The sequence below is a fragment of the Mastacembelus armatus genome, chromosome 9 (genome assembly GCF_900324485.2).
Source record: "Mastacembelus armatus chromosome 9, fMasArm1.2, whole genome shotgun sequence".
Lineage (NCBI taxonomy): Eukaryota > Metazoa > Chordata > Actinopteri > Synbranchiformes > Mastacembelidae > Mastacembelus > Mastacembelus armatus.
The window spans coordinates 16323978-16339259 of NC_046641.1; the positions used below are offsets into that span (position 1 = coordinate 16323978).

The 15282-nt window shown below is 45.3% G+C and overlaps 1 protein-coding gene across 1 annotated transcript in view; it reads right to left on the minus strand.

Moving 5' to 3' along the window:
• The window catches only part of LOC113138945 (zinc finger SWIM domain-containing protein 6), a 41809-nt gene extending 27645 nt beyond the window's left edge, over positions 1-14164 (minus strand). The window contains exon 1 of the mRNA XM_026321836.1: positions 13732-14164. Coding sequence (XP_026177621.1) covers positions 13732-14164 — 433 coding nt within the window. The remainder of the gene's footprint in view (positions 1-13731) is intronic.
• Positions 14165-15282: the final 1118 nt, after the last annotated feature.

Consider the following 15282-nt stretch of genomic DNA (forward strand, 5'->3'; position numbering starts at 1 on the left):
AGGTTGGACTTGCTTCCAACTACTGTGTCCTTGTGGGAGGCTGCAGGCAGAAAAGTTTATTACTAATCATTCTCATGTTAAAAAGGGCAAAGCTAATCCAACTGTGACAACACTTTTTCCAAACTCCTCCAGAGGATCGTATGTGTCCGGCCAACCGGGAATTAATTTGCCAGGGGAACGCAATGAAGTTTGAATTCAGTTTAATACAAGTGGGTTAAAGATACCAGCCCTCCTATGGGATCACCATTGCTCCAAAGACAGTAGTCTCTATCCATCTAACACTGAAAAGGAATTACAGTGATTGGGTGTAAACTTAAGAGCAATTCCACACTGTTTGATCAAATTAGCATTTAGGTAGATGACAGAATAATAATCAGATTTGTATGCAATTACACTAATTATGTCTCTTCAGAGAAAGTGAAGTAAAAGACTATGTCACCTCAGAGACAATATGAAACAAAGGTTGACTATTTAGTTTATATTTTACCTCATGTCTGTACTGCTCATTATGTTAATTTGCTATGCCAGAGCACAGAATAAGGCGAGGAGACATGAAGGGGAGGGGTCTCAGGAACATAGCAGCCATACAGGAGGTTGAGCGGGCGAATATTAATCCTAAGGATAGAAAAGAATATGTGTGCATGTGTCTGTGTGCGTCAGAAAATCCCCTCCCATGAGCAAGTCAGCATTCACCCATGAAGTAGGTCAGTGAAATTTGACCAAATTAGGTCAATGGCAGTCAATGGGTGCCATCCTGGACAAGAGAAAGAATAAAAGGGAGAGAAACAAGTAGACAAAGATGGAGACAGAGTCTACAAGGTTAGGAAAGCAAAACCAAGTGGCTTACTGTATCTAAGATTTGACCATGTGCATTTGTCATTACAAAACATGCACTAGCACACAAGACACACCTCCCAAAGCAGAGAGCATTCTGTACAACTTGAAGATGTCACTTTTTCTCTACTTAAACTTCCCTGGCATCAGAATCAGTGCGTATCAAAAGCCTGTTTTGATTGAAAACACTTTTGATATGCAGTCCGATTTGGTAGCACCACTTAAGTCTGATTGTTTAGCACTCCTCCTCCTCCCTCTACCCCCTCTAGCTGTTTGAATGCTAGCTTCATTGTCATCTGTCTCTGCTTCTTTTAGATTTTCACTCCCTATTTTGAAAAATCCACACTGGGAGAAAGGTTTTTGTGCGTTGTTGCCAATAAATGGTGGAACACAGGAACCTTTGAAGTATGTAGCACATTGTGATTTGCTTTGATCGTCTCGCGTCTGTCAGTCAACATGAGAAAACGTGACTCCAAATGAAACTTTTGCTACTTTTTTTCTTCCCAGTTTCCTCTCCACACAATACACATGCACACAAATCCAAAACAAAACAACAAAAAATGACAACAAAGACAGCAGGGACGACAAAGGCTGTATTGGGCATTAGACAGACAGGGAGTGGGCTGAATAATAATCTGTGAAGAGTTGTGGGGTGCTCCAGAAAATTCTGATGTTGACTGGTGACGACTCTGCTTCTCCCTGCCTGGGCTTCTTTGGCCCACTTCCACACAGCGGGAATGTGTGTGTGCGTTATCCCCCCTGTAGCTGTTGGGTGCTTGTGGAACTTTATTCTATCAAACCTCTGTCGCTCATCTCTGTGCAGTCGGGGGTCAGCGAGTAGGACGAGCATTGACAGGTATCGTCTGTGGGCAACGTCTGTTCAGAAGAGCCACGATGGAACCTGGGCCTGCACCTAATCACACTAAGTCTGCAGCCTCACTCTGACAGCCACAGTGACTGGGGGGATGGAGGAGGAGGGACAAAGGCTTCCTTCCCTGGGCAGCAATCAAACTCGAGCCCTCAGCTTGCCTGGAGATGTGACAAGGCCCACTTCCCCTTTCACTGCTTTTTCCCCAATCTCCCCCTGCTGCCAATCATGTGTCATGTGCCTTACACTCTTGCATGATGCACACTTTTGTGTGCTGAGCATATGTGTCTGTGCTGGGGCTGAGCCTGTCTACACAAGTTAAAGAGATGTACAGAAGCGAGAGTCGAGGAGACAAAGAGACATATGAAGAGTTGAAGGGCTTTGCAGGAAGTGTACAAGCTAAACGTGGTTTGGAGAAAAGTCATCCACAATGAGTTACAGTGACTAATGTTACCAGCCAGCAAGAGAAAGATGCCTGGCTAGAGAGACTGGGTATAGAAGCCAGAGAACTGAACTACAGCCAACCTGGATGAGGCTTTGGTCCAGATAAGTTGGGACAGCACCAAGGGCCCAGCTACAGCCTGTCAGAGCAGCAAAGCGGGGGGAGGGAAAGCAAGTGTATTAGCAAGAAATACAGAGTGAAAAAAATGAAAAAGAGAAAGAGAGAAGGCCAGCATATAGGCAAATCAAAGAAAGAGAAAGAGAAAGAAAAAGAGAAAGAGAAAGAGAGGGGGTTTTAGGCTTTTCAGCTCCAAAGTGGGATAGAGGGGGGTGGTTGAAGGGAACTGCTGAGAGCCAGGCAGAACTAAGGCTCAAAGGCAGGGCCAGGGCTGAGCTGGGCTGCTGAGAGAGGAGCCAGGGCTAAAGGCCAGAGGAAGGAGGGGGGCTTAGAAAAGGAGGAGGCTGTGGCAGAGCCAGAGCTAGGGCCAGGGCCAGAGTGAGGGGCCCCAGCTTTAGATTTAGTCAGCTGTTCCCCTGGCCAGCAGCTGGAAGGGCGCAGGGAGAGAAAGGGAGGGGAGGTAGCAGGGGAAGGCAGCGTGCAAACTTCGGAGGAGAACAGGGAAACAGAAAGAGAGAGGAGATGGAGAGGAGTAATAATGGAAAATATAGCAAAGTGATAGAGAGAAATGGGAAAAAAAGAGAGAAGTGGGAGAGGGTGGTGGTGGAGGTTTGGAAAGAGGACAGTGGAAAAGCCATTAGATTCCTATGAGAGAGAAAACAGTGCTGAGAGCAGACAGACTGACAGAAGGTGGTTAAGGCTCACTGGCTTCACCACACTCTTCCCTTCCTCCCTCACTGGTCCCTCCCCCCATTCCTCTCTTCCTTCCCTCCATCCTTCCCCCTCTCTTTCGGTCGCTGGTGCGCTATTCTCTTTCTACCTCCTTCTCAACCAGTTGTCCAGTTGTGCTTCAGCAACAACCCTGCTATTCATTACACACTGACCTGAAGGCATGACCCTAAACACACACCGATATCCCAAACAGGTGCTCCACACACGCATACACACAGCAGCAGCAAAAGCATCACACAAAAGTGAAGGGGGAAGTATAGAAAGAGGGGCTGAAGTGAGAAGAGAGCTCTCTGTGGTCACTGGAGAAACACTGCAGAAGGAAAAACAAGGACAGAGGAATGGATAGAATAGAAAATATTGAAAGGCGAAGGAAAAATATGATGTAATTAAAACAGAGAACCGTGCACACTGTTTCTATAAAAGTGACGAAATGAGATCTGGAGTAGGGTAGCGAGGGGCAAGGGTTTGCCATGGGGCAAGCGGCCGCTGCTAGCAAAGCACTTTATAGCCTATTATATTCCATTCAGATGGACCAGGCGTCTGGGATAAAAGCATTTAGTCTGTGCATTAGTGAGTGACTCAGCGCTTGGAGCATTCGCAGTTGGACCCCCTCATAACTATACAATGCATATCAATGAAGTGCTCCACTCACTGCATATGGATCACTCACACACCTCTGCCTCCTTCCTCCTCCACCACCCACACCACCTTTTTCCTCTTCAATCTTTCTCACCCTTTTTGCGGAAACACTTTATGTTTACAGCTGCACCGAAGTAATTTCACCTACTCTTCTATATGGAAGACTTGATCAAGGCAGCATCTAGTAAGACACAAATTAAAAGGTTGAGGAGAATGAATGGGTGTGATGTGCTACAAAAAAGACCCAACCTTGGACATGTGTCTTGCATTGTACTTTTTACTTGACTTTTCCTCAAAATTAGGGGACATTTCTGTGCATTGCTGAAATAGCTGAGTGGGTAGACAGCCCCTCACCCCCTTTCTCTCAATCACTATCTTGTCTCCGTAAAGCTCTCCCTCCACCCATCTGCCCTTTCCTCTTCGTTCTACCTCTGCGCCCCTCCATCCCCTTCTCTACTCTACTTGGTGGTGGTTAATGGCACAGGGATCCAGCGTGGAATATAGATCAGTTTGAGATGGATGGGGCACCAGGAGCTCTGGCCAGTCCCGTAGGTCCCAGACCAAAGATTAACTAAATATTAGCTGACAGGAAGAGAGAGAGGCAGGGACACAGCTGCAGCTGCTAGTGCCACTGCCGGCAGAACAAACGACAGAGACTGTTTTTAACCCCGTTTGCTCTCGGGAAAGAGACAGACAGACACACGTGCGATAAACACACAAGAGATGCAAAAATACACACAACACACCGGGGTATACATACTGCTGTGCACGTGTACGCACATGCTATCAGTGGTACCCAGGGAGAAGTCCACTAATCACATTCTCTCCTCCCCCTCTCTGGCCTGCCAAGGCGGATGGTGAGGGGAAAAAAGGAATAAATCTTTATTAGCCGATGTGTCCCTGCTTTATCGATCGCTTCGCTCCTTCCCTCCCCTCCTCTCTCTCCTCCCCCTGCTCGTTCTCCCCCTTCCTTTTGTTATTTTAGGCGTGTGTCTGCCATCCAGTCCAATTGAGTCAGGCTGTACATCAGAGAGGACCATTACCCATGTCTCCCTAGGCTGAGCTGTCACTGACAGTGAGGGGGGTAGGAGGTGAGGTGATGTAGCCACCCAGGACCCAGGAGCGACAGCTAGCAGGCTAGGCAGCTAGCCAGATGGCCAGACACACAGACAGACAGTCAGATAGCAGGTTTGATGGAAGAATGCAGACAGATAGGGTGGCAGTAACATGGAGAAGCAATGCTGGGTAACAACAGCGATAGATATGCATTTCATATATAATCAGATCCTGTGTGGCTCTATGAGCACAGCATGACACAGGCACCAGCTGATTGATGGAACTAATTTCCCACTAACCATTAATGATAAAAAGGGGTCACCACTTTATTCTAGCAAAGGCTTACAGCAAAGGAAACCCAGAAATACTCTGGAAAAACATGGCTGGGTATTCAGCTGTTAAAGACTATCCATAAACACAAGCACTTTGGACTTTTCTATACAAAAATGTTTGGTAAATATTTGATATAAGCAAGTGAACAAGACTATGGAATGGACCAGACATCCAATTCTTTGTGCTACTAACACATTTTGGCCCCTAACAAGCAAAACAGTATTGAGGTGAAAAGTGGGAAACATCAGGATGAAAATCATTTAAAAACTTCAGAAAAAGACACCACAGCAAATAGACCAAGTCCTGGTCCTCTTCTAATTTGACAGTGGTAAACAGAGAGCTTCTAAATGTAGAAGCAGTGATAGCCCCTGAGGTCTGGATGCAAACTGCTAGTACTGAATGCAACACAGAGAGCCGGACCTAGCTACCCAGCTAGTCTTCCTCTGGGAGTTTAGACAGGAAGCACTATGGAAATATGCTGTCTCTAGATAGGGGAAGTGTAAATAAGATATGTGTCTATTGCCTGACCTAGGAAATGAAAATGGAAAATTGGGAGAAAAAAAAAAAAGATCATGAGGAACTAAAAAAAAAAAGGAGGGAATGCATTAAAGAAAATGAGAGTTGAAAGGTACACTGTGATTAGAATTAGAAGAACAAGAAATTAAGACAATGGGTAAATGAGGAGGAGGAATGTAAAAAGTAAGAAAACAGAAAAAAAAGGAAGGAAATGAAAAATAACTAATTCAAGACAAAACTCTAGACAGGCAAATTAAAGTCCATAGTCAGTTGAAACCCTCCCTCTCCTTCCCTTTGAATCTTTCTCATTCCTTTTATTTGTCTGTCTCTCATGCCCAAAGAGTCTTTTCAGCTCTATTCAGCCCTGCTCCTCAACAGAGCAGTGAATGCATGTCTCACATGCCACACAGCCACGGCGTCGTTGGATCAGGTACAGCGATCCAGCTAGAGGCACCTCATACTCTCAGGCCCTCCTGCTCTGCATAGCTCAAACAGCACATGAGCCTGCCGGGCAAAAAAAGAGAAGAGGGTAAACTTCCCCCCTCACTCTGGCTCAAATTCCAGATTGTTCCACAAAAGGACAAAAAAAAAAAGCTATACAGCTACACTGAGCTTTGTCCCCTCTGAGACTCAGGTGAGACATTGCTTATTGGAACACACAACGGACACATGTTCACATTCAGACAAGCAAGCAATCTTTTCCTTTGCTCTGATGCTGTTGATTGAAAAACAATAGGCATCTCTTTCAAGCAGAGCAATTGGGCAGTGGAGGCACAGTCTGACCAGATTGACCTTTGACTTTAGTAAATCCCTAGGGGTCAAGGAAAGAGGTCAGTCTTTGGCCAGTTCAACGCTGGGGGAGGGACCAATCGATGAGTGAACACCTCCGTTGGTGCATGAGCGATCGGGGTCAACGGCAGGTAAACCCTCATCCACTGCTGATGTTTATTGTCAGGCGCCTAGTTACTGGCGCCCTGGAATCACGAAGCAAGTGTGTGTCTTAAAAGTGTGCAAGCAAGGGTGGAAATGAGATAGGATGGGAACGATGACAGACGGGAATGTCATCCATCCTCTTATCATTAACGTGCCTCACCTTTATTCAACCTGACACAGCCATAAACACACTCAGTGAGCCATTAATACACAAAGTCATTCACTCACATGCTTGTATTCACACAGATAAAAAACGGGCTAAAAGAACCTAGCTTTACCTACAATGCTGTGTAAGTATTTGGTGGGCCATATTTTTGACTCTTGAAAAGGTAAATCCACACTCCACTCTCAACCCAACGTTTACAGTAACACCAAGTGGCAAAGTTAGTTGGCCAACACAGATTTTTTGGTAAGCAGAAGGTATGATGAAGGTTCATTTAATGTAGATGAATATAAAGAAATATTTAAGCACTGCAAGCTAAGGTCATGATTTTCTGTACTATATCCCACATTATTGTCTGGGAAATATCAAAACGATTCTCCTTAATCTGGGACAACAGTAGGTAACTTTCAACTCTCTAAGCAAAGTATACAGTGATTATGTGTCCACATACACATGCACACACAACAACACACACACAAATCATTTGTAGCCTTTGGGCTGATCCAAAGCTGTTTGGCTTCCGGAGAGAAACAGCTGTTGACCAAACTGCACAGAGAGGCTCTGTTCTGCTGCAATAGCAAAAGCATGTGTAGTCTTCTAACACGTATTCTTATGGTTATGAAGTAAATGCACAAACAAAAAGTAAACATACATTGAACCTTTCACTGCAGTAAGCAGAGTGTTGGACTGGTTAGTGCTTATTTCAGCAGCCCATTGGTGCAAAGAGGAATTCATTAAAAAGAAAAAAAGTGAAAGGGAGCATCAGATAGGAGAACGCTGAGTGCTGCATTCCCCTGTTGTTATTATTGCCAAATCGAAGAGAGAAGGGCGGCTGGTAATAAAAGTCATTAAATGAAACAGAAAAAACGGCTTTTAATAGGGCCTTGTCATTGTGGATTTAGTAGCCTTTCTATCGCCTGCTCCCTGTGCTCACGGAAAAGACAGGGGCCGGATCTCTGTGGAAGCAGGACTGGATTCCTAGACAGAGTCAGCCAGCCGAGGAGCTGTGCTGACGCACACCCAGCAGCCACAGTCTGGGACAGGAGACAAGTCAAGCTGGAATGGGGACTGTGGCAGACATTAGAGAACTCACGCTGGAACTTTATTACTTTAGCTGGTTTATTTTAACAGGGGCAACACATGCTGATCGTATGCGTCTCTGACAATGTGCCAGTATTAGAACACAGGGTAATTTTGAAGCAAGGCAACTTGGTAATAGGCCTGGGAGTGTGGCAGACGCAAGGCGGCTATGGCTGGAACTGAGAATGGTGATTTAAGAGAGGCAGGGAGGAATGGGATTGGGAAGAAGGCTGGCTCCAGTCAGGTGGAAGGACTAGAAATAACGCAGGCGTGAGATAGTAGAAGGACTTTATAATGGTATTTCTTGGGTACAGTCTGGGAAATATGATGAGCAGGACACAGTTATGGCTGGGTGTAGAGGATGGAACATGGTTGGCTAGAAGACGTTATGGTCTGTGGTAGGAATGATCTATCTAAGGGCACATCTGGGTCTGGGAATGAGGATGGTTAGAATTTGGAGCTGGGGCTATGAGAAGCACTGTGGCCTTCTAGAAACTTCTGACATGCTGGGAACATGACAGTGCTAGCACAAGAACCAGTGGTCAACTATCACTCAGTGAGTATAACACAGCAATGTCAGAATTTCTTTATTGGTTCCATCCTTGTGGGGGCCACCCAGGCTGAAAACTGACTAGGCACAACTTTCTGTAAGTGATCAAAGGTGGAAATTGAGCTTGAGCTGAAATTCATCATGGGCAGAATCAAAGTAATTATCATGAAAACACATTTCAGATTTGAAATGATGCTTAAGCTGTGTTTACTTTACATGAAGAATAATCCATGCAAAAGCAGCTGACAAAAATGAATTTGTAAATGCAGATATTATCAAGGAAAATTACATAATAAACATTAGTGATTTGAAATGAAAAATATTTGAAGACATAAGTAAATCACAACGTTTTTTTCTGTATGAACATCTGCATGGCCACAATTGCACACAAACACACTCACACAAAGGGAAGCTGAAGTGTTTCCATTAGACAACAGCTGAAATGTATCCTATCTTCTTTCCATTCAAGCAACATACTGGGACAGTGGCCTGGAATCCGCTTCTCTCATCCAAATATACACATTCAGAGAGAGAGTCAGAGAGAGAGACAGAGAGAGAGAGAGAGAGAGCACTCTCCCTAAAGGCTCTATCCCTCTTCACATGGATGCGGTTGCTGCCCCTTTCTTTCTCCCTCTTGGACAGCCAGATGTTTACACTAGCTCTAGGCTCAGCCATGTTTCCATGACGATACAAGCCCAGGGTTAGTCACATGGCTGCATGCAGACCTGAGGCACCGGAAGGATCATTGCTCCTTCAATACTCTCACCTTCAAGCTTGGTCCACAAATCATATCTGATCCACTGACTTCAAAGTATAATTAGAACCTCTCCTTAGTTTATAATTTTGAATAACATGAAACATTTTTGGAGGAATATTTTTCTAAAGCCCTGACTCATATTGTGTCAGTATCTTTTTAAGTTCTGAGTCACTAGTTGAGCCTCTACAACGTGCTAGGTTCACACACACACTAACAGCATATTCAGGAGCGATCTGTCTCTCTCAGTCTTTGGCAGTGGGCATGTGGGCTCACTGTCGACGGGCACTGTAAAAAGATAAAGGAACTCTCTATACTAACAGGAAAATAAAACCAGATCCACCCACATGAAAAGAAACAGCCCACACACAAACAGAAAGAACAAGCCCTCATCCACCGAAAATCCGACTCAGTCTGATAGCGTCTCGCAGACGACATGCTCATGCAAGATTTACGTTTTGCATCTGAAATTCTGCACCTTCATGGACAAAATGCATGAAATGTCCATGGGGGTCCTCAAAAAGCCCATTTAAATTTCTAGTTCAAAAAAAGTGCAGATTAAAAAGCATGTGTGCATGAGTGTGTTCCAGCACAAACATGCTCAGTTGCACTTCACCTTTGTCAGTGGCAGAGATTTCTCCTTTGCATTTGGCTTACTGCTTTGTCACACAAATAATAACCTATTAGGGTGCGCAAATATTCTCTTGTTTTATCAGCCTCCTTGTTTTGTGGGTGTTGTCTATGTTGTATTGCCGTAAATTATGTCTGCTATTGCCATGGTTCTGCCTGAATGCTAAGCACACATGCCAAGTCAAAGTCAATAAGAAATGATGTATAACTACAGCTCCTCTCGTAAGCTTTATAGGAGCTAAGTATGAAGTTTAGAAGAGTCTGTGTTATGAATGCTGTGTGAGTTATAAAAAGGAGCAGGTCAAAAAACAGGTAACCACCAGCCTGGTTGTTATTTCACCGTTTCATTGACATCATGATAAAAGGACGGTGAGAGAGACAGCAGATGACGCAGAAACCTAATTAAGATTCTCCAGGGTGCGAACAAATCAACCTAAGTTATGAGCATGCAGAAGCACAAGACAGACACATATGTACCCGCACACACCCATACATACATATACACACATCAGTGTGTATATATATATATATATATATATATATGTGTGTGTGTGTGTGTGTGTGTGTGTGTATCAGTTTGTCTCCAAACTAGGTGGAGCAGAGGGGAATAACATTCACATTCAAACAGGCATGACTGCCATGGACATTCAGTGATATTTTAGGCAGGGCAAGGCAAAATATTATAGGCTATCTCATCCAAAAAACACCACCATGGAAAATATACCAAAATAGGCTACAGGATATGCAATTTAAAACAACCTCAACAAAGTGTCCACCTCATCACTCAGATTTGGGGCAGTGACATGATAAAATGACATGCAACTTCATATAAAAAATTAGCCTAACAAGGAGATATAGATAAACAGGCTGTAACATGTAGTCTATGCTAATGACACTGCAGAAAGCGACATATGCCAGGCATCAGTATGTCACTCCTTAGGGACATGGTGCTTACCGTAACAGGATAGTAAGAGTGCGATAGTGGTGGTGGTGTGTGTGTGTGTGTGTGAAGTGGTGGTGGTGGAGGGGGGTTATGTTTTTTTTAACCTCCTGGCACAAAGCCCTCAAGGCAGACAGGGGGTAGGAGTTAGAAATACAGGGATGAGGGGTCAAAGGGAGGAGCAGCAGGACAGTGCATGTCATAAATGAATGAGAGAAGAGGGCATGAACTTGACCCAGACTGAAGGACTGAAAAAGGAAGGAGGGTAATGAAGTGCAAACATGCTTTGTCATGCCATGTTAGAGCCATAGGATTAGAATTCTATAATTAGAGGACGGGGCACCATAATACTAGCCTTCCTTTCAGCATGATGAGCTGCTGAGTCTAAATTACACAATAGGGCTGAAGAACAGATGTTGTGATCAGAACAGACATCTCTGGAAGTTTTCTATTGCGGTAACTCATGCTCAGTTAAGGCATGGCACTGTCTGATTGACCAGGTAAAGAAAATTGAAACTTGGCACACAGCTAAGATAATATTTCTCTGATGGGCTCATGACAATGTAATTTTTAATGACAGTCAGCAGTTATTATGGGACTGTTATCCATGACGACATGCATATCTCATTTCATTTGTTCCAAGTTTTTAAAATATATTAAACACAACCATATATCCAAGTGGAGCATAGGTACCTGTTCCACTACCTGTTCAACGGCCGACAAATTCATCGCTGATTCGATGGGAGAAAGAGTGCAAGAAGGCTGATGCTAGGCTGTTATAAGGCGGCTATAACCAAGGAGCAGTGGACTGCCAGATAACACTTGCATTCATATATGAATATTTATCTTGAAGGCTGGCATTGGAACAGATGAGCTCGCATGGGAGAAAGAACAACCCATCCATCTCACTCTCTCCCTTTCTCTGTGCCTCATTCTTTACTTTCATACATCCCCTTCTCTTGCAATCACCATTTCAATGCCTCTTCCTTCTTTTGCATTTTCCACCCACTTCTTCCCTCTAGGCTTCCCCTCTTTTTCTTGATACCACCCGATCTATTGCTCTTCCCCTTAAACGCCTTAACCCTATCCATTCCCTTCGCAGCACAGATCTATGGAAAGAGATGGGGAATAAAAAAAAAGGAAAAAGCGCATGATTAATGTCTTGGAGAAAAAGATAAATAATCACAGGAGAATGGGGGCTGGTAGTTGGCCTTAGGGGAGTAAATATGGAGAGTTTTATAGCTGCTCACTTGGGAGAGAGAGGGAGGTGGAGGAGGAGATGAAAGGGGGAGGAGAGGAATACAGTGACAGCAGATCCATTCAAGTATATTAGCTCCCCCCCCATACACAATAACCTCTGCATCTATTCTACTGCTCTACTGTCTTTCATCAACACTGAATCCCACCCCACTGACAGCACATGCACACACACACACACACACTCACACTCACCCAAGAAGCCACACAAAGCCAAGCCTGCTTGTGTGCACACACCCTCACAACCATCCTCCACTTTTTTTCCAGGCCAGACCCACTGTATGTGTTTGATGGGCCAATACATGTGGTGTGTGATGTGGCTGACAGCCCCCTCCCATGCTGCCCTGCTTTTAAGCCCTCATCCTCCAGTGGCTGCCTGTCCCCTGGAGTAGATTGCATCTTTTATTTATCATTTTCTCTTCCTTGGCTTTACTTTCCCCAGCTAAAAAAAATTCTGGGGCGAAAATTGCAATCAGCATAACATGCCCTCCTCCTGCTGTGTACTCGCCTGTCATCCTCCACTCTCTGTGAGCATGCAGGATGAGACTGACAGCCCGTGCAGCCGACGAAACACACATACACACACACACACAGATGCATGCACAATCCCCCTCTGTGTTTATCAAACCCCCGCACACACTGACACACATACTCCCTTCTCTGTCTTTCACACACACAAAAACACATGCATAGGCACAGAAAATTACCCTCTTTGTCGTGATTTCAGACTTTTGCCAAAGCACACACACATACCTCCTCGCTGACGCTTCACACTTTCTATTTTACCCCGAGCTGAGTATTTAGCTTCCTAAAGCCCCAAAAGAGTGAGCACATAAATGAGCCTAATGCTGGGGAATCTGGTAAACAGGCCAGAGAGGGAGGGAGAGCTGCCTGCCTGTCTGTGTGCTCCATGGCTACTATTGTGCACTGCACATTCTCTGAGCCCACAAGAGCTGAAGCCATCTCCACACAGATTCTTTGGGGGGATAGTAAGCCAAGAAGTGAGAGAGGGAGCAGGGGAGAGCGACAGAGAGGGTGAGGGAGGGGGGAGGAAGAAGATCATGCATAAAATCTTGTTTGCAGAATGCATTAAGATTCAGATGAACTGGGGAGGGTAATGGGATTAGAATCCTGAACCGTTTCCAAGGGTGGGGAGTCGGATTGACAGCTGAGTCTATTGACGAATGCAGTGAAATATTGTGGCTCTGGCAAAGGCAACCAGCCAGGCAGAGAGGCAGGCAGGGAGGCAGGCAGGCAGGGGGTTGCTGAGCCTACAGCACCTCTGTTTACTCGGAGCTTTAACACAAATAATGCAGCGGAGGAAAAAAAAAATTACATCTCTTCCTTGACTAGCTGCGTATAGCTTGGGCTTGAACTGAATACTGGGAAGGCAACAGAAAGGCATCGGTCTGTCTCACAAAGGTGTTTGGCAAACAAAATAGAAGCACTGTGGCTTTAAATCACCGTCCCTCCCACCCTTTCTAAATATCGTCTATTTAGCCAGCGGTGAAAAGATATAGGGGGCTTTTGTCTGCGTACCCATTGGTGGGGGCATGGAGAGCTGGAAAGACACAAAAATAGGAACAAAGTGCTAAGCTTCCAATTGGGATGGCTCTGGGCGATTCAGTGAGAGCAACTCTCAGTGGGCAAAAACAAGGAGAAAGGGGCTACTATTACGGGCTTATCTGAAAATAGGCTATTCTCACACAGCTATAGGGTAGGCTGGTGTGGAAATACCCTGTATTGTTTATTATAGGCAAGGCTATGGAAACACAAGCCATTTAAAAGTCTGGCATGGTTCCATGGAAAAAGGCAACCATCACAGTTAGATGATTTGTTTATTATAGGCTGTTTTCCTGTATTATTGTAACGTTATAATCCACTCACCGACTTGCAATACGTTGTCCACCCAGCCACCCTCCAGCAGAGTGACACCCCGTAGGAAAGGCAGCTGGGTCTCGTCATTATTGTCCCCGCTAGTTCCACTTTCCTCTCCCCCAGCGTTGAAAGAGGAATACATACAGATCTCCTTCTCGCTTCTCGGGAATGACCAGTATACGATCCTCCGCTGGACGGGTTCCGGGATCCTCTCGAACCGCTCCTCCACCCTCTGGAACGGCCACTTCTCCGCGACTCTACGTGCGGCGATATCGAGCAACGACTCGGGGTTGTGCATTTTTCCATTCACCGACCCTCCTGGAGCAGACCCTGTGCCGCCACACAGGACTCCTCCAGCCCGCTGCCCCTGTCTGCATGCCGGGTTGTAGCCGGGCCGGCAGCAGAGCCGCTTGGCTGGAGGCTGCTGGACTCGCTCGGCCATGATCGCACCGCTTCCAACCTGAAGCGCAGTTCCTCTCCGATCATATAAACGGGATAAGGAAAAGAAAAGGGCAATCTCGCGCCGATTGTTTGCCGTACATGGAGAGACTGTCCTTATTTGGAAAAGTAGGCGGTGCCTGTGAGTTCCGTGAAGTCCTTTGTGTTGTCAAAGTAACCGGGATGGGCGGGATCCTGGAGCGCTGCCAGCGCACGAGTGGCTCTATAAAAGGAACTGGAGGCGGAATTCCCGAACGTCGGCAAATCCTTTGTGAAACAGTCCGGGAGCGCGAGGGCGGAGCCCCGGCGGCCGACGGTCTTTGAAGTTTCCTTCTTATTTGAGTTTAAAGGCGGGGACTTAATCCAGGGGCGGTCTCGCAGTTTCCCACAGGGGTAAAAGGGGGCAAGAACACTGACTTTTTTTCCTTTGGATCCTGTGCTACCACCCCGGGCTTTAGCTTCTTCAAAAACAACGTGATGGTTGTTTTCGAGGCTTTAATCCAAAGGAGTCTCAGCTGTCAAAGGCAGAAAGGGCGTGGGAGGCAGAACATGAAGATATGAAGCTGGACATGCTTGTCCCCTGTTGTCACTAATCAGTCATTTTGGTCAGCTGGCCTGCTTAGCCCGTGGACAGTTCATCCACAATTCAAGCACACGATGAAAGAAAAACTCTCTTTAAAACAGTTTGTTGTGTTTTATCAAATTACTTATTTTTTTCTGCCTATCAAGTAATTGATATACAGAAAACTATAAAAACAGTATTGTCTATTTCATGTGGGATCTGCAAGGCCAGATAGAATACTTTCAGTGTCAAAGGTTCTGACACTTATTTTCAGTAGTTGTTCAGCATATACAATTTTTGCTGTACAAATGATTAACCATATATCACAATTGTTTTATTAAGTAATTGTTCATTTTCTCTGAAATTATTATTGAGCTCTGGAATTCTGGTTGGTTTCTGTGTGAAACAGCTATGTACACTGGGGTTCGGTAGAGGCCCAACAACAAATCATTGCCCCAGGTGCTCTATAGGAGGCTAATCTGGCCGTGCATAGTGGGAATATTCAGCCTGTGAAAACAGTTATTTGATATCTTTTGTGATTTGAGAGGGAGTGTGCTAAA